This window comes from Kogia breviceps, chromosome 1 (assembly GCF_026419965.1).
Source record: "Kogia breviceps isolate mKogBre1 chromosome 1, mKogBre1 haplotype 1, whole genome shotgun sequence".
NCBI classification, from domain to species: Eukaryota; Metazoa; Chordata; class Mammalia; order Artiodactyla; family Physeteridae; genus Kogia; species Kogia breviceps.
In genome coordinates, this window is record NC_081310.1 from 44,588,706 (window position 1) to 44,609,504 (window position 20,799).

The following is a 20,799-nucleotide window of genomic DNA, read 5'->3' on the forward strand; positions in this document are numbered from 1 at the left end:
ATAAACTTGTCATCCCTTACCTGGTCTATTACAATAATGTAACTCATCTATTTCCTTCCGATCCCTTTCACTCAATTTTCCACATGATCAACAGAGTTACTTTTCTAAGAAGCAAATGTGATGATGTCATTGCCCTGTTAAATACCTTTCCATGGTCCAAATCATTTCTAGAATAAAGTCCAAATTCCTTAGCATGGCCTTCAAGGCACTTTATTATTCAGCTCTTGCCAGCTATCATTTTTCCTGTTGCAAATTATATTCCAAGAATTCTGAACATTTTGCAGCTTGCCAAAGAGATATAAGATGTTTCTTGACTTTGTATCTTTATATATACATGGAATATCCTTCTTTTCCTCCAAGTGAGCTTCTATTTGTCCCTAAAGACATGGCTCAATCATAAATTTATCTGTAGATACTTTTTTGGCATTCTCTACTTTAAACGATAACCCACCCCAGGCAATATCTTAGTTAATCTTTCCCTTGTGGTAATGTAATAATCTTTTTAAAAAAATTGTATTGAGGTGAAATTCATGTAACATAAAATTAACCACTGTAAAGTGAATAATTCAGTGACATTTAGTATATTCATGATGTTGTGCAACCACCACCTCTGTATCTAGTTCCAAACAGTTTTAACTTTTAATTTACCTCAATGTGTTCCCAACAAACTGCATCTTTGCAACCACAATACTTTATACATAACAGATGCTCAATAAATAAAGATGGAATTTCATATTCAACAATGGAAAAGCATCTTATGGATTATTTTTCCCCTTTTATTATCCAGTCTTAGAAAAAATATGTAATTACACCTCTTGTTGTGGCTAGACTTATCACATAAAAAAGAAAAGATAGAAGGTTCATCTCCTCTCAAACTTAAATTTAAAAAATGGATATTCAGGAATCAAAGTTTATAATTTGGCTTTTTCAAAATTTATTCAACCAATATTTGTTAGAATTTACTTATGTGTCAGGAACTATTCTAAGCACTGAGGGATATAGCACTGAATAAAAAACAGACAAAACCCCTGCCCTAAAAGCTTATGTAAGAGAAAAGAGACAATAAACGTAATAAATAAATTATATAACATTTTAGAAGGTGGTAAATGCTATAGGGGAAAAATAATACAGCCAGGTAATTAGATCGGAAGTTCTGAATGGAGATACACGGAGGGGTTGCAATTTTGAATAAGTTGGTCAGAGTAGGGCTTATTGAGCAGGTGATATGCAACCAAAGAGTTGAAGGAGGTGAGAAAGTGAGTCAAGAAAATATCTGAGGGAAAAGCCAAGGCTAAGGTCTTGAGGCAGGAACATGCCTGATGTGCTTAAAACAGTGATGAAGCCATATCCAAGTAGAGGTGTATAATGGACAGATGGATATATGAGTCTAGAGAAGAGAGATGTGTAGGTTTGAGATTAAAAAATTAAGATCATCAGCTTTAGAGGGTATTTGAAGTCATAAGATTGGATGAGATTCCTAAAGAAGTGAGGTCCACAGACTGAACTCTGTAGCACTCCCCTGTTGAGATTTGGAGAGTAGAAGAGAAATCTGCAGAGATTACTCAGAAGGAACTGCCAGAGACACAGGAAGAAAACTAAGACAGCACAGTGTCATGGAAGCCAAGTGAAGAAAGTGGTTCTAGGAGAAGGAATGAGTGATCAACTGCATTAAATGCCACTAACAGATTAAGCAAGACAAGAAGTGAGAACTGACCACTGAATTTAGCAATGTGGAGGTCACCAGTGAGTTTAACAAGAGCAATTTTCACAAGGTGGTATAGGTCAGAGTATGAATGAAGTAGGCTTAAGAGAGAATGAGAGGAGAAGAATTAGAGAGTGAGTTTAGAAGTTTCCAGAATTTTTGCTGGTAAGGGAAGCAAAGAAAGGGGTGGTAACTGGCAGTAGAAGTGAGATTAATGCAGGCTCATTTTTTCTTTTAAGATGGGAGAAATAATAGCATGCTGATGGGAATGATCTAGTAGAGAGCAGAGAGTTGAAGATGTAAAAGAGGTAAGGGAGGACTGCTATTGATACATCCTTGAATAGGCAAGAATGGGCAAAAGGGGAAGGGCTGACAGTTGGATTGTAGGCAATCCAACCACAGTGAAAAGAGGGAAATCAGAGTATAAGGAAATAGTTGCTGGTGGATGGGTAAACATGGTAAAAGAGTTCTCTTTTGAGTGGCTGAATTTTCTCAGTGAAATAAGCAGCAAAGTAATCAGCTATAAGTGAGGGTAATAGACAAGGAATTGGAATAGAAGAGGAAGCATGAAAAAATCATCTTAGAAATCATCCTGGATTGTGATACTCCAAGTGTGGTGCAAGGTCCTCTGCTGTTCTGCAAACTGTTTGTTAATGATCCACAATAAACAATTTAGCCACACAGAAATTGAGAATTGTGCCTGGTGTGATCAGTGGATTCACCTCATTGTACAGCACACTCTCCATGAACATGTACAATTTTTGTAATTCTATTCCTTCTTTTCCTATGTTATGATTATTACTGAACTGTAATTTCATTTTTGTTCAATCTAATAAAAAATCTGGACTTAGACTTTTGTCTTTTTAAAACTTCATTTTTCTTCACAATTTATATTATTGTATTTTATTGTTCATGATGAGGCAGGGAAAAACTTGGTCCTTTACCACGCACTGAGAAGCACTAGTCCAGTAGAGTTGGAAAGTAATTGGACTAGGAAATGTTTTGTGATTGCCAAGCAGCATTAGAGGCTCATATGAGATTTGTAGCCATTAGTTTAAAGACTGTCAGCAAGGTGGAGTGATTTTCTCCAGACACATTACGCTGCATGGAAGCAGGGCAGGATAGATGAGGAACAGGATTTAACTGACCTATCACATTGCCAAGCAAGTATGATGATGCAAAAAAAGGACAAGGAAATAGTATGCAAAGATAAAAATGACTGACCATGGAATTCAAGCTGGGAGAAGAGGGAAGAGAGGATATCAGAGGTATGAGGGGCAGAAAAGGTGACAGGCTCAATGGCCCATAGGTCCCAAAGGATTGAAAAATTGTTGGAAAAAGGGATGAGCTAGAAAGATAGGAGGTCAGACAGTAAGATGCACACAATTGAGAATATTGAGAAGTTGTAGCAATGAGGCAGGGTAGAGGAAAAGATTCTTGGAGGAGAGGAGTTCAAGGAACTTAGAGCCAGTGTGTTAAAAGAATCATATCTGCAGATATTGGAATCCTCACAAGTTAAGGCTGGAGTACTGCTGGAAATAATGATAATGAGCCAGGAGCTAAAATCAACAAGAAATGACAGGGGCCGGGGGTGCGGCTGGAAGATGACTACAACATGGAACTGAGTCTGGGCTTTATAGGGAAAATGAGGGAGAACAGACAGGAAGCAGCCATGAAAGGAGAAGGATGCCTACTACAGGCAGCATGTTATGAAAGCTGTGGGAAAACAACAGCCATCACTTGACAGGACTTCACAGATGACAGTGTCCTCAGGAAAGCTACAGGTTCTCATGAGACCAAGAAGTTAAGGAACTGCTTCAGAAAAGGGGTGGAAGAAACAGCTGATTAGGCTGATGATGGACTGTGAGTTGCAGAGGGCATAGAGAAAGGGTTTCAAGAGGTGGGAAAGGATGAGTGGAAGGCATGGACAGAAAAGAGGATTTACAGAGTGATATGTAGAAGAGAAAATGAGGGGTTCCCCAGATGTCTAGGGCTACTCTTTTTTTTTTTTTAACATCTTTATTGGAGTATAATTGCTTTACAATGGTGTGTTAGTTTCTGCTTTACAACAAAGTGAATCAGTTATACATATACATATGTTCCCATATCTCTTCCCTCTTGTGTTTCCCTCCCTCCACCCTCCCTATCCCACCCCTCTAGGTGGTCACAAACCACCTAGCTGATCTCCCTGTACCATGCAGCTGCTTCCCACTAGCTATCCACCCTACGTTTGGTAGTGTATATATGTCCATGCCACTCTCTCACTTTGTCACAGCTTACCCTTCCCCCTCCCCATATCCTCAAGTCCATGCTCTAGTAGGTCTGTGTTTTATTCCCATCCTACCCATAGTCTCTTCACGACATTTTTTTTTTTTAGATTCCATATATATGTTAGCATATGGTATTTGTTTTTCTCTTTTTTTTTTTTTGCGGTATGCAGGCCTCTCACTGTTGTGGCCTCTCCCATTGCGGAGCACAGGCTCCGGACGTGCAGGCGCAGCGGCCATGGCTCAAGGGCTTAGTTGCTCCGCGGCATGTGGGATCTTCCTGGACCAGGGCACGAACCCGTGTCCCCTGCATCGGCAGGCGGATTCTCAACCACTGCGCCACCAGGGAAGCCCTGTTTTTCTCTTTCTGACTTACTTCACTCTGTATGACAGACTCCAGGTCCATCCACCTCACTACAAATAACTCAATTTCATTTCTTTTTATGGCTCAGTAATATTCCATTGTATATATGTGCCACATCTTCTTTATCCATTCATCTGTTGATGAACACTTAGGTTGCTTCCATGTCCTGGCTATTGTAAATAGAGCTGCAATGAACATTCTGGTACATGACTCTTTTTGAATTATGGTTTTCTCACAGTATATGCCCAGTAGTGGGATTGCTGGGTTGTATAGTAGTTCTATTTGTAGTTTTTTAAGGAACCTCCATACTGTTCTCCATGGTGGCTGTATCAATTTACATTCCCACCAAGAGTGCAAGAGTATTCCCTTTTCTCCACACCCTCTCCAACATTTACTGTTTCTAGATTTTTTGATGATGGCCATTCTGACCGGTGTGAGATGATATCTCATTGTAGTTTTGATTTGCATTTCTCTAATGATTAATGGTGTTGAGCATTCTTTCATGTGTTTGTTGGCAATCTGTATATCTTCTTTGGAGAAATGTCTGTTTAGGTCTCCTGCCCATTTATGGATTGGGTTGTTTGTTTTTTTGTTATTGAGCTGCATGAGTTGCTTACAAATTTTGGATATTAATCCTTTGTCAGTTGCTTCATTTGCAACTATTTTCTCCCATTCTGAGGGTTGTCTTTTGGTCTTGTTTATGGTTTCATTTGCTGTGCAAAAGCTTTGAAGTTTCATTAGGTCCCATTTGTTTATTTTTGTTTTTATTTCCATTTCTCTAGGAGGTGGGTCAAAAAGGATCTTGCTGTGATTTACATCATAGAGTGTTCTGCCTATGTTTTCCTCTAAGAGTTTGATAGTGTCTGGCCTTACATTTAGGTCTTTAACCCATTATGAGTTCATTTTTGTATATGGTGTTAGGGAGTGTTCTAATTTCATACTTTTACATGTAGCTGTTCAGTTTTCCCAGCATCACTTATTGAAGAGGCTGTCTTTTCTCCACTGTATATTCTCGCCTCCTTTATCAAAGATAAGGTGACCATATGTGTGTGGGTTTATCTCTGGGCTTTCTATCCTGTTCCATTGATCTATATTTCTGGGTTTTTGCCAGTACCATACTGTCTTGATTACTGTAGCTTTGTAGTATAGTCTGAAGTCAGGGAGCCTTATTCCTCCAGCTCCTCTAGGGCTACTCTTGATGGCTGGCGTAAAAAGCGATAAAGTACATAAGAAATTGTTTTAGAAATCGTTCAGCATGGACAGTTATTTTATGGGACTAAAGGGAGCCCATGCCTGGAGTACTCAACTGATCAGTAATATTTAATCCATGTATTATATGTTGGTTCTAGATAAGCAGTGCTCTTGACCTTATGCTATCTATCTTTAGGCTATTTAATTTCTTACATTACTAATTGAATAAAATTTAGGTAAGGGCAAAAAGATGGCAGATGATATGTTCATATCACTCCTTATTAATAGCTCTGATAAAAGACTGCTGACAGAGTCCACTGGTTTAAATGTGCATGTTAAATTATCTGTCTATTCAAATTGGATAATTAGAAATATTCTACACTAATATTCACTCTACCAATTTTTATTATATATCTACTTAATAGAAACAAAGCAACATGTACTATATTGTTCCAGAAAGGGCTGACCTTTATTGAACTATTTTAATAAAATTAAGTTTAATTATATTACAATACTGGAAAAGGGTCATGGGTAGGGAGATGGTAACAAAAGTAAGGGACATTTTTCAATGGTTGGAGAAAAAGAATAACCAAGTTCATAGAGGACACATTAGCCAGGCCCTTGCAAGTAAGAACTGCCTATGAAAATAAAAGAAGAAACTGAAATTGCATTATTGCTATGACCTTGCCTTTACGATGTTAAAGAATGCTGAGTAAGAGAAGAGATGCAAAAGAAAAGGGACAGAAGGGGAGGAGAGAGAGAAGAGAAAAGGGGGGTAGAGATCCACAGACTAGAATTAAGAAATGTGTTTTTTGCACACTGCTTCCTCTGAACTAACTTTTCCAGAGGGATGGCTTATGAAATTGATATTCTACCTACAGCTTTCTAGTTATTTATATATTTTTTTGGCCATTAATCTTTCTCCTTCATTGAATGAGATCTCCTCTTCTCCTTCCCTCCCATTATCCCTCTTCTTGTCAAGATCATACTAATTTTTTTATGTTGTGGAGCTCAGGAGTAGGATGGTTTTATGGCCTTACCAAGTCAACTATCCAATAAATCACCAATAAGCAAATGAATTATTTGGATGTGGAAGGACTGGTACACTGTAATAGTTTGAGGAGTAAAGTAGTAATAGTATACGATAAGTTCAAGGGTTTTTTCACTTAGAGGGACAGAAAGTTTACCTAGAACTAGATGTCTGTGCTAATTACACTCTGTCTGCCTCTCCAGATCTACCCTCTGCCCTTCTCTCCCTTGCTGTGCTTCAGGAAACAAATCTCTACAGAACACATCAAAAGCAATCTTTTCCTTTGGTTTCAAGTTAGGTTTGGCCAGTAGGTAACACTGGCAAGAAATCAAAAAGCAGGAAAGAGACCTGGTGTGTCTGTTCTCCCTTGCTTCCTCCCTGCTGGCCATTTTTGCTTTGGTAGAGGCTGTGTTCTTTTGTGTATAGCCATAGCAACTGTTATGCAGCCCTTTCATGCAACTATAGTTCTCTGGGTTCCAGAAACATTGCTCCCTTCCCTTGCCCTGAAAGTCTAGGGTGATAACTGCTTTCTGCTATTGCCAATTCATGGGTACTTTATCCCCCTCTGATGGGTCCCCTATGCTGCCCATGCCTCTGTATAGTCCCTTCGTTAAACCTCTTTCAATTAATCTGCTGACTGTGCTATTTGTTACTTGTCAGGAGCTAGACTGATATAATTTCCAATAGCTTCTCTGGACCACTTTCAGGGCCAGGTCTACACAATCCAACCCATTCTCATTCTAAATTACTCAACTCAGTATCTCTTTCACTACTCCTTAGTGAAAATCCAGCCCTGTCTTGTTGACGTCACGCCTTCGCAGCAAACACGTTATCATCATGATGACATCAGCAGCCCCTTAGACCCACTTAGAGTGTATCCTTCATAAAGTCTCCATTTTCATAAATGCAACTCATCAGGATGCAAATAAAAACTAGATTATTTCAGGAATTTGGTCAGAAAAGGGAAGTAGCTTTTCTCGTAATATCCACCTCACCTCCTTTTCCTTGTTGAGCAACACCAGCTGGCTGTCTGTGAGGATGCAGTATTTCCGCTCCCATGTTGTTGTGTCGGTGTAGGGTGACTGGCCACAAGACAGACGATGGGTAGGTGGCCCTTTCACATCTGTGTGACAAACACAAAAAACAAAAGTGACAAATCATTGTCATGTTTGGTAAACTCGTAATTCAAATGTAAGATTCTTCAAAATCAAAGTAAGGAGGTCTAAACATAAATCTAAATGGTAAACTGAAAACTTAAATTCCTCTGAAGAAAATAAAGTTATATACAGAGGGAAAATTTTGCCCCACAGTCTGCAGAAAAGAAGGCTGAGACACTAGGAAGGATTGTTAGTACAAACTTGACAGAGTAATCACCAGTGTGCATGCACTAAAATAATGAGAGGTCACTTCAGAGCAAAACTAGTATCATTCAAAAGAAAGAGGTGGGTGTGACTCAGAGACAAGAACAAAAGATAGACAGTCTTTAGGAAGATGATATTGCATGTACACTCAAGAGTGCTGCTGATCCAGTACTGAAGGAGTGAGTTATTGGCAGCCTATGTCTTCAAAATAACTTTATTTCCAGTCAGTTGTAAGATTTAGAAATGGTTAAACTACAGCATCATATTACCACTAGAGGCCAGTAAGATCTTAAAAACATAGAAGGCAATTTCCTCAAGGAAAGGTCTAAACATATTACCATCATGTCTCTTAAAGGTGGAGGCACACAATATCAAAGTTAAATGTTTCAACCCTTCCTGTTAATTTTTTTTCTTTTATTAAGGTATAATTGACGTGTAACATTATACTAGTTTTAAGTGTACAATGTAATGATTCAATATTTGTATACACTGCAAAATAATGACCCCGATAAGTCTAACTACCATCTGTCACCATAAAAAGTTAAAAAAAATTTTTTTTCTTCTGATGAGAACTTTCTAAGATTTATTTTCTTGGTAACTTTCAAATATGCACTACAATATTATAATCACCATGCTACAGTTGACATCCCCATGACTTAAAGTGGAAATTTGTACCTCTTGAAACCTTTCACCCCCTCACCCACTGCCCCCCTTCGCCCCCTTCCTCTTGAAAATCACCATTCTGTTCTCTGAATCTCTGAGTTTTGTTTTGTTTGTTTCTTTTGGTTTTTAGATTCTACATATAAGTGAAGTCATATAGAATTTGTTTTCCTCTGACATTTCATTTAGCATAATACTCTCAAGGTCCATCCATGTTGTCGTAAATGACAAGATTTCATCTCTTTCAATGGCTGAGTAGTATTCTATTTATCCACCAATGGACACTTAGGTTGTTTCAATATCTTGGCTATTGTATATATCTTTTCCAATTAGTGTTTTCATGTTCTTTGGATAAACACCCAGAAATGAAATTGTTGGATTGAATGGTAGTTCCATTTTAATTTTTTGAGGAACCTCTATACTGTTTTCCATAGTGTCTGCACCAATTTACATTCCCACCAACAGTGCACAAGGGTTCCCTTTTCTCTATATCCTTGCCAACACTTGTTATTTCTTGTCTTTTTGATAATAGCCATTCTAACAGGTGTGAGTGATATCTCATTGTGGTTTTGATTTGCATTTCCCTGATGATTAGGGAAGTTCAACACCTTATTATATACTTGTTGTCCATGTATATGTTTTCTTTGGAAAAATGTCTATTCAGATCCTCTGCCCATTTTTTAGTCAGACTGTTTTGGGTGTTTGTTTGTTTTGCTGAGTTGTATGAGTTCTTCATATATTTTGGATATTAACTCCTTACCAGATATATGATTTGCAAATATTTTCTCCAATTCAGAAGGCTGCCATTTCATCTTGTTGATGGTTTCCTTTGCTGTACAGAAGCTTTTTAGTTTGATATAATCCTACTTGTTTATTTTTGCTTTTTTCACCTTTGCTTTAGGGGTCAAATCCAAAAAAATCACTTAAAAACTCTTTATTATGAACTGTTTGTTCATTTGGGCTGTTGAAAAACTTGGAACATATTTTAACCATAAGTACACATTAGATCCATTGAGTAAGGCTTTTATGACAGTTCAGTATATATTAAAAGTTCTTTAGCCATGAAGGACTAATTCCTCTCAGGAATATACTGCAGGAAACATTTAAAATACATTACTTATTACTATTTAATTATTACACTAGAGGAGCACCTCAAACAGAAGAAATTAGAAAACAAACACCCACGAGTGCAGGAGAGTTGTAAATAATAAAGAAGCACATTGTACCTATTAGGTGAGAATCTTCATTATTATTACTTTCTAAGGACTTTTAGTCTTTTTATCACAGGATGATAGGTATTCCTGGTATTGACTGACTTCAAGGAAATTCAAATGATTTCCTAGATGTTTTTATGCTATAATTATTCAATTATGCATACCTATAGCTGGAGATCTGTAGAAAGTAAAGTTAGTACTTAGGGCATTAGGTATATGTCTCTCTTCTTGCATCCTTATGTGCCCAATATTATCTTCAGTGCTCCTTCTGGCTTAATTTCTTTGCTCTCTAAAAGTCTACCTAAACTTGTTGCTCTGCACGCTTGGGGAACTTATCAACTACCCTCCAAAATAACTCAAAATTCAAGAACTAATAACATTACCAGGGCTTGGCTTGACATGTTACTAATTCTTAGAACTAGTTCACTGTTTTTCCTTTTTCCCCTTGTTTTTCCGCTTCTATCTCCTCTGAACCTTGCAAAACCAGTACATGCTGTGTCGATAGCTTCTCCATTCCACGCCAACTCTCTCTTCCCTACCCTTAAATCTTTTATTTCAAGCATTTAAATTAATTTGAAGTTTTCTTTATACTTCAAATTTTCCTAAAATTATCACAAAAAGCTTTAAAGGAACTGACTCAATCATTTTTGACACAGATAAAAGATTCTTGCCTGAACTTAAAAGCCATGTCAAAGCTGATTTTCTTCACATGATTTGGATAAACAAATGGGTTAGATTTTTACGACAATGTAGGCCTATTTTTAGAGTCAAATACCAAGACCACTTCAACAGAGAGGGATGCACCTACTTTATGTAGAAATGTGGTGGTTTTGTGGCCTAGACAAGTTTTCATTCAAATGACTAACCTTCTTATGTAAGTTGGCCATGGGCGACCTAAACTGCCCCCTGCAATTTAATCTGAATAGTAATCTTATGATCCACACTGAGCAAGAAGATATTGACAGGCTCTGTCCATAAAATTAGAATATAGGAAACTGTATTACAGCAGGAAACCCAGTTTTCCTGACAAAATATAAATCTGCATCAGCACTGAATTTAAGAAAACCTAAATTATCTTCCCTGAGTTAATTCTCTTACAATCTCCCTTAATGCTCTCCCCTTCTCCAACTGGAGCTTTGTTCCTAGTTTCTTCATGGTATTGTGAAACAAGACAATGTCTCATAAAGCATATAGGGGACCCCAAATTACTCCTCTCCAGGGCTAAAGGTAGAATGAAATAGGGAGCAATACTTCTATATTTTACATTTTTCTGTCAGTCTAAATTATGAGGCTGATTAGCCACATTATAAATTTTATAGTTTCACATTTTTTCCTACTCTCTATTATCCACATTTTGATCATTTTATAAGAATGCATAAAAGGAAGAAAACAAGAAAGAAGTTAGAATAAGTAGGATTTTTTGGTTCTTTTTAGCATTTCTGGATTAAGGTTTGAAGAGCACTTTAAGTAACAATTTAAATAAATTTTTTTTAACCTATAAATTTAATGTATTCATTCTATCTTGTCCTCATTTCCATGGCTAAATGAAGGTTTAATAGTACACTTGTAGAGCCTGTTTACTGAGACTATATTAACAGGACAAACTCAGATTATTGTCTTATTTCACTTTACTAATTTCTACTAGTCCTCCCCTCCCTCCCTCCTTTCCTCCCTCCCACCCTCTTCCTCTCTTGCTCTGGTGACACACTTCTAATTTCTGACCTCCAATTACATTTAGTATCTAAAATTCACTATAGAATACAATAACTACCTTAGAATTACAAATAAGAATCTTAATAGCAAAACTGGAAGAAAATTTTATATTTGCGCTGTCCCATTCCTATAAGGATAATAAGGATATTGGATGCTGGCCTTATTACAAAAATTGAATAATTTTCGAAACATTAAAAAGAATCAGCAGTTAATGAATGCCATTGGAGAGTGCTTCTTTGAGACTGGATAGTACCATGTAGACTAGTAATTATCAAAATTTTTTGATCTCATGATCCCTTTAGACTTTTAAAATTGAGATTTTGTTTCTCTTTGTTTTCAAAGAGATTTCGTTTATGTGGGTTATATTTATCAATATTTACCATATTAGAAATTAAAACTGAGAAATTTTAAAAATATTTATTCATTTAACAACAATAACAAATCTATTGCATGTTAACATAAATAACACATTTTTGATGAAATGCAACTATTTTCCAAACAAAACAAAATAATTAGTGAGAGGAGTGACACTGAAGTTTTGCAAATCTCTTTAAAATCTGGCTGAATAGAAGACAGCTGGGTTCTTGTATCTGTTTCAACTTTTTTGTGTGTGTGTGGTACGCGGGCCCTCTCACTGTTGTGGCTTCTCCCGTTGCGGAGCACAGGCTCCGGACGCGCAGGCTCAGCGGCCATGGATTACGGGCCCAGCCGCTCCGCGGCATGTGGGATCTTCCCGGACCGGGGCATGAACCCGTGTCCCCTGCATCGGCAGGCAGACTCCCAACCACTGCGCCACCAGGGAAGCCCTGTTTCAACTTTTAATCTCTTGCTTTATGCTGTTTTGGTTGAAGTATAAGTAGAAAATCTAGACTCACACAGATAAATAGTTGGAAAAGGGAAGAGTATTTTTTTTAATTTTATTTATTTTTTTATTTTTGGCTGTGTTGGGTCTTCGTTTCTGTGCGAGGGCTTTCTCTAGTTGCGGTAAGCGCGGGCCACTCTTCATCGCGGTGCGCAGGCCTCTCACTGTCGTGGCCTCTCTTGTTGGGGAGCACAAGCTCCAGACGCGCAGGCTCAGTAGTTGTGGCTCACGAGCCTAGTTGCTCCGCGGCATGTGGGATCTTCCCAGACCAGGGCTCGAACCCGTGTCCCCTGCACTGGCAGGCAGATTCTCAACCACTGCGCCACCAGGGAAGCCCAGGGAAGCCCAGGGAAGCCCAGGGAAGAGTATTTTAATAGCATTTTCAGGTAACTGTGGCTCACCTTTTCTAATACTATACACAAAACTGGCAAGCAGTTGCTCCTTAAAAGTAAGTAAATTGTGGAATTTGACACCACTTCAATAAACATTTCATACTCTGTTAAGTTAAAAATCATTGGTCTACCTTGCCCTTTGAATGGATCTTTTTACCCATATGCATGACTTTGGGGCACTCTGCATTGATCATTTAGGAAAAAATGGTACACTTAGTTTTGCAGATCTTCCAAACACTGACACTTTTCATTACATAATATCAAAAAATCACATTCATTAATCTTCAGAAAGTCTTGATCATCAGAAAAGTCTTTAAGTACTGGGAGGCTGTCAAGCTCCATGTGGCAGATTCAAGTTTTCCAAAATGCTGATCTTTGTTTTGGATCTTAAATTTTATCATCGTCAATAAATACTGTTGTTTTTTTCCCCTTAAGAGACAGGTTTGTGTCTTTTTTTTTTCCAGAAAATGGATCACTTGTGGCTAGTCAGGAAATCCCCTATGCTCACCATCACTCTTTTTAAGAGAAGAGAAGACAAGCAGGAGATAACATATGACTCTTCTTTCTGGTGAATTATTTCCTTTAGCCTAAGGTTTGCAAACAGCCCTTCTGCTGCCTCACTCTCAGTCTCAGCAGCACCAGGGGCTAAGCACAGGTGTTATTCTAACTCTGCTCAATCACACTTAACTGATAACAAGGTAATAAGATCCTTAAAGACATGACTGACTTAAAACATTCTTTATCAACTATTCCTTGATAAAGGTAACACTTTTCTTTGCAGAATAACTACTTTTAGTTTGGGAAGCAATTCCTATGATGGTTCCACCTTGCTTCTCCCTTCCACATCACTAGTACACAGTTTGCACTGCACCTGATCACTGGTGCCATGCAACAGCAGGCAGAGCAGATCATTTCGTTTTCCTTCACTTTTTAGATATGCATTAGAAGAAATAAGTCCCATAAATGCAACATTGGGCCAAGCACAGCTAAAGAAACTATATGGTTTGGGTAACTGAATGGAATGTTATGAATGATGCCATGTTAAGATGATAAATGGCAGTCAATCACAGCTTGCTCTTCAATCCTAATAGACCACTCACATCTACAGTTCAAACTCTTACCTAAACAGAAAAACAGAAAATACTCAAAATAAAATAATTCATTTATATACTCATCCTTTGAAGGAAAAAAAATGGGGTCTATATGCAAGTTTTCTTAAACAGTCAAGCACTGTGCAAATTTAAGAAAACTGTAAAAAAATATAAGTCTGGCACTTAAAACATAACCATGGTGTTGTATAAATGATGAAAACTCAAGATCCTTTTTGTACCTCATGTTCCTATTACTGGTAGAAAAACAAACTATACTAAGAATTAAGCTCAGACACTATGTAATACTCAATCTTCTTGTTATATTTAGTACCTCTTCTTATATTAATATACCCCCCATGCCTGCCTCTTTTTGAATTGAATCTCATCGCTTTCCTTTAGGGGCAGCTGCTGTGGGGAGAGAAGTAGAGCTTTTAAAAGAATGTGATTCTTAGAGGAGAAAGGAAAAAAAAAGTAAATAGCTTACCACTATTGAGAGATCAGTTTCTGGGGTTTTCACAATTGGTTATACTGCCAATACTGTGTCATTATCTCACTATAGGGGAGTAGAAGAAGGCAGACTGCATTAAATAAAACTTATCAAGAGTTTGGCAGCATTAAAAAAATTTTAATAGCTCTACCTCTCTCCACAGTATCAAATGGAATAGAACACAAAACTAAATTTGCATCTTTTCTGAATTGTGACCTGTTTGAACCACAAATCACTGAGCTTACAGTGAAAACTATCAAGGAGATAATATGTGCAGGCTTCTCTAAAGATTCCTATCAGTCACCCACTGCTAAGTCACCAAGCCAATTCAGTCAGCTAGGTCCTGACACAACTCAGCTGATTTACATGAGAGGTGAAAAACCTTTCTTGTTATCAAAAAAACAATGACCTCAAATGAGTAAGGGGAAACAAACAACTAAAATATGAGACTATAAAACAGTAAAAGGAAGCATTTCGCATTTGCTCTTCAATACGATCAACACAAATAGAACATACATCCCTCTTATCTAAATCTAGTCCATTTTTGAAAATGTGTTGGATGGCAAATTTTCACAGAATGGAGACTATATTCTGATTTTAAGTGGAAAAAGAATAATTCGGTTCAAGCCCATCTAAAACTCCCACTTAATTTCCCCCAATATTAAGTATTCTTAAGCCGCCCTATACAATCCACCAAAAATTTCTAAATTAAAACTAAACATACAAAATCATTTAATATTTAATAAATTTGTTAGTGAATACATTTGCACATATATACGGTATTGGATACAAGTTATATTTTCCTTTTTTACTGCAAATGTGTTCTGTAATGTAAAGAAACAATTATCTGTTAAAGATGCATAATGAATGCAAATAGCACAACAAAATAAAATTTACTGTGAGGTTTCAAAAACTAACATCACTTTCATAATTTTATTTTTTCTCACAAATAGGTAAAAATCATATGTATAGTACATTGGAACATGTGCACAGCCAAGTTCATATCTTTTAACTTTTTGTCTTTTGTCTCTCAGCCTTTATCATTTCCTAACATAAGAGCTTTTCTAATCCTCCTAGGCTCACCTACTTTTCACAGGCTTTTCCATTATCTTAAAAGATAATTGGAGCTTCCCAGGTGGCATAGTGGTTAAGAATCCACCTGCCAATGCAGGGGGCACGGGTTCGAGCCCTGGTCCAGGAAGATCCCACATGCCACGGGGCAACTAAACCCATGCGCCACAACTACTGAGCCTGCGCTCTAGAGCCCGTGAGCCACAACTACTGAAGACTGTGTGCCACAACTACTGAAGCCTGCGTGCCTAGAGCCCATGCTCCACAAGAGAAGCCACCACAATGAGAAGCCTGCACTTCGCTATGAAGAGTAGCCCCCACTCACCGCACCTAGAGAAAGCCTGTGCGCAGCAACAAAGACCCAACGCAGCCAAAAATAAATAAATAAATTTATTTTTATAAAAAGATAAAGATAATTTAGATTGCATGAAACCTTTAAACAACATTATCACAAAACACAATCCTGTTGTGAAAACAACAGATTCGCGGACAATAGTCTACTCCATATTCTCTCACTCAGATTAATGTGCAACTTAATGTTTTTGGCCAGAACATACATGCAAGTTTCTTTCAATGATGTTTCAATGTGAATAGTCAATTTTAAGTTAAAAATTTCCAAGAGATCGTAGCAAATATTTAAATGGTGAGAGCTCAGATATCGAGGGATACATTTCACATTATAGACAGTAAAGAGAAAAAAAAGAATATAGGGAAGCAAATAATGATGAGAATCAAGTGGGAGAAGAAATTTTAAAAATAAAGGTAAACAGGATAAGAAATGCATAGAAGAGGAAGGAGGAGAGCCTTTGGGAAACAAATCAGAGTTGAAATATCTTGAAGGTCAGTAAATCACACTTCCTCAATTCATTGATTAATAAAATGAGGCTCAGAGATATAAAATTACTTGTTCAAAGTGACACATCTAGCACAGTTATCTTAGAATTTAGTCTGATATATAAACTAGGATTTTTTCTAGCATATCATAAAGCTTCTCCTTGTTTTTTTGTTTCATTTGGTTTTGGTTGTAATTCAGTAAGTATTTATGCACTGTGTGTAAAGCACTGTACTCAACGCTGGGGATCTAACAGTGAACAAGACAGACCAAGCCACTGAACTCATGGAATTTAAATTTAGCTGAGGGGTCAAATAATGTACAATTAGCATACGATTAAACAATTATGATACACACTATAAAGAAGCAGTATAGGGTGCTGTGGGAGTACAGAATGAGCTATGGACTTAGTCTGGGGCATTATTGCAGCTGGGAGCATGGTTACTGGTGTGTCAGTATGAAAAGGAGTATAAGTATTAGCATTTCAGACAAATGAAATCACAGGCCCAAAAGCCCTTGAGGAATAAAGTGGTTCTGCTCCTCTAACAATCTGAAAAGAAGGCCCCCATGACTGATGCATGGGGAACAAGAAGGTAAGTGCAGAGTTAGAGGGCTGGTGAAATAGTCCAGGCCGAGAACACCCAGAGACCTATAAACCAAGTTAAGGATGTTGATCTTGGTCCTAGGAAGGAAAGGAAGCCCCTGAAAGGTTTTAACAGGAGAGTGACACCACTGATTTGCATTTGTGTGAAGAGGTGAATGGGGGTTTCATTTACTGAGACTTGAGGATATGGGGAGGGGGACAGGTAAGCTGTGACAAAGTAAGAGAGTGGCATGACATATATATAACACTACCAAATGTAAAACAGATAGCTAGTGGGAAGTAGCCGCATAGCACAGGGAGATCAGCTAAGTGGTTTGTGACCACCTAGAGAGGTGGGATAGGAATGGTGGGAGGGAGGGAGACACAAGAGGAGAGAGATATGGGAACATATGTATATGTATAACTGATTCACTTTGTTGTAAAGCAATTATACTCCAATAAAGATGTTTAAAAAAAAAAGAATTCTGGAAGAAGATTAGGTTTGAGGGAGAAGCTGATGAATTTGGTTTGGGTCACATCAGGGAAAAAAAAAATCAGTCAAAAGCTAGGATCTGTCTATCTAGGTCTAAGACTTCTAACCTTGGCCTACAAAAGAACCCGGAATTACTTCAAGAGGTCCACAAATGCCTTATCCCAATTTCATTTCAAGAAATACATGGCAGCTACTAGGATAAAATGGCAGACTGAACATATAATTTCAGTCCTTCTCAAAACCCCACTGATTGGCTTCCCTGGTGGTGCAGTGGTTGAGAATCTGCCTGCCAATGCAGGGGATACAGGTTCGAGCCCTGGTCTGGGAAAATCCCACATGTCGTGGAGCAACTGGGCCCATGAGTCACAACTACTGAGCCTGCGCGTCTGGAGCCTGTGTTCTGCAACAAGAGAGGCCGCGACAGTGAGAGGCCCGCACACTGCGATGAAGAGTGGCCCCCGCTTGCCACAACTAGAGAAAGCCCTCGCACAGAAACAAAGACCCAACACAGCCAAAATAAAATAAATAAATTAATTAATTAATTATTTTTAAAAACTACTGAAACTACAGTAAAGATAAATTTATATTTATATGTAGAGACAGTGACGATAACCCACGACAGAGAAAACAGAAATAGAGAGGAAATAAGTAAAATTTTAGAAGCTATAAAGAATATTCAAGTGGTAACTGACTTAACCAGGCCTGAGAAAATTGAATCCTGAGATAAGAATGAGAAAAGGTAAGAACCAACCCAATTTATACTAGAGAATCCTCAAAAAGTTCAGGAATAGGCCAGCACTAGGTATCTCTCAATGGGGAGAAGGAGTGGTCTAAAAATAAACTTATGGTTACCAAAGGGGAAAGATGGGGTGGGGAGCAGGGGGAGAAATTAGGAATTTGGGAGTAACATATACACATGACTGTATATAAAACAGATAAACAACAAGGACCTACTGTTTAGCACAGGGAACCATATCAATATTTTGTAATAACCTAATGGGAAAAGAATCTGAAAAAGAATATATATATATAATATGTAAATATATGTATAATCACTTTGCTGTATACCTGAAACTAACACAACATTATAAATCAACTATACTTCAATTAAGAAAAAAGGATGAATCAGAGTCCCAAGATTCTCTCTCTGACTATTTAATGGGTAACTATCTCTCCAACCTAGGTAAAAGAACAGAGGTTTGCTTGCTTGGAAGGGTAAAATAAGGGGTGGACTAACGGATGACTGTCACAGTTGAGAAGAGCATCCTAGAAACGTTCAAGGAATGCTTAGAAGTGCTTCCTCCAAAGTTCTCGTCACCCCCCATTTGACTCTCATAACAGGCAGATAGACTTGTACTCACCAGGCAGGCAATTAGAAGAGCACTCTTTGGGAATCAGATCAGCTCAGGAGGAAAGAACCAAAGATACTAACCAAAGGGGCTCTCCCAACAAACAGCCCACCCAGATCACCTTATAGTAAAGCCCTCAGTGGACAAGGTCCAACCTCATACTCAGATATTCCAGGCAATTTTCTTATAATCCATTCTTAATCTGGAGCAGACAAACAAGGATTACCAGAGATCAGAGGAAAGCCTCTAGAATGAGAAAACAGAGATCAAAACAAACAGAAAAAGGCAACTTGAAGGAGATACAAGTGATATAGGAGGGAAAAAACCAAACAGCCACCATTATTCTCAAAGAGACATGAGAAGTACTGGCATCCATGAAACAAGAACAGGCTACTTTTCATAAAAAACAACATTCATAGAACTAAAAAGAGCTTCTGATATTAAAAACATGATCAAAAAAATATAAAACAAAATTCAACAGTACAAGTGGAAGATAAGGTTCAGAAAAATCCCAGAAAGCAGAACAAAAAGACAAAGAGATGGAAAAGAAAAAAGGAATATTGAATAATGATTTTTAAAAATATATATATAGATAGATAACTATGACAAGGAAGTTGGGATGACTGTATATGACAGCTTAATCCTCACCTATCATAATAGAAAATCAACAAAAAGCTCTAAAATTGATGAATAAAAATGTAGTAGTATATGCATATTGTTTAGAATAAAGAGATGTATAAATTCCAGAATAAAAACTAGAAGAGTCAGAAGTTCATGTCTCAGAAAAAGGGGACAGAGGTAAGGAAAACCAATATATTCTGTTAAGAAAGGGGCAGACACCCAAATGAAAAACAGGCAAAAGACATAACTACCACTTCATAAAAAAGAGTATCAAAATGTCCACTTAACATGTAAAAAGTTGCCCAACTTTATTAATCATCAGGGAAATGCAAATTAAAACCACAGTGAGATATTACTACACACCCACCAGAATAGCTATAATGAAAAAGACAGTGTTGGTGAGGATGTAAAGTAACTGCAGGTGGGAGTGTGAATTGGTAAAATCACTCTGGAAAACTGACAATATTTACTAAAACAGAACATATACATATCTAGCAATTCTACTCCTAGATATATACCCAAGAGAAATGTGGACACTTATTCAGCAAAAGACATGTGTCAGAATGCACACGGCAGCACTATTCTTAATAGTAAAAACTAGAAACAATCCAAAATGACCACAAACAGAATGGATAAATTGTGAAAATTTAGAAAATGGAATATTATATACCAATGAGAGTGAAAAAACAACTACATGTAACACCATATATAAAGCTCACAAATATTGAGCAAGAGAATTCAGACATAAAAGCTGTATAATGGCTTATAGAAAGTTCAAAAATGTAAAACTCACCTACAATATTAAAGTCAGCATCATAGTTACTCTTTGGATGTACAGTGACTGAGAAAGGACATAGTGAGTTCCTGGGACGCTAGTAATGTTCTGTTTCTTCAGCAGGGTCCAAGTTACTCAGGTATGTTGTCTTTATGCAAATTCATCAAGCTATACACCAAGCTATAGGATTTGTGCACTTTTCTCTGTATACATTATATTTCAATAAAAATTATCTTTAAAAAGATTCTAGATCTTCTGTTTATAAGTTGTGTGACTTTGGTCAAATTACTCAACCTAAGTAAACCTCAATTTCTTCATTTTTAAAAAAAGGATGACAAAGCAACTATTCTCTTAGGGATTTCAGTGAGGTTCAAATGAGATAATACATATCAAGTGCTTCACAAATGCCTCACACATACTAAGCACAGGATAAAAGTTTGTTAGTATTATTATTAACCACCTGGGGATTAAAAAGGTAGGGGAAATCACTACATGGTCCCATTTTGAACAAATCTAACTCATATGAAACATGAATTTAGCTGTGTAGTCAGATGATTATATTCAAATCTGCTATTTACTACTTCTATGATTTGGGGCAAATGATTTAACCTCTCTGATACTCCTTTCTCAATTATAAAAGAAAATAAGATCATGGTATTGTGTGTGTGTGTGTGTGTGTGTGTGTGTGTGTGTGTGTGTGTGTGTGTGTGTGTGTGTGTCTATGTGTTTAGAGATAATTTT

General features: G+C 37.4%; 1 protein-coding gene across 9 annotated transcripts in view; it reads right to left on the bottom strand.

Annotated features, from left to right (window-relative positions):
* The window catches only part of RASAL2 (RAS protein activator like 2), a 386,290-nt gene that overhangs the window by 193,552 nt on the left and 171,939 nt on the right, over positions 1 to 20,799 (bottom strand). For all 9 annotated transcript variants that reach the window (XM_059056121.2, XM_059056130.2, XM_059056124.2 and 6 more), the window contains exon 2: positions 7,550 to 7,677. In XM_059056121.2, coding sequence (XP_058912104.1) covers positions 7,550 to 7,677 — 128 coding nt within the window. The remainder of the gene's footprint in view (positions 1 to 7,549; positions 7,678 to 20,799) is intronic.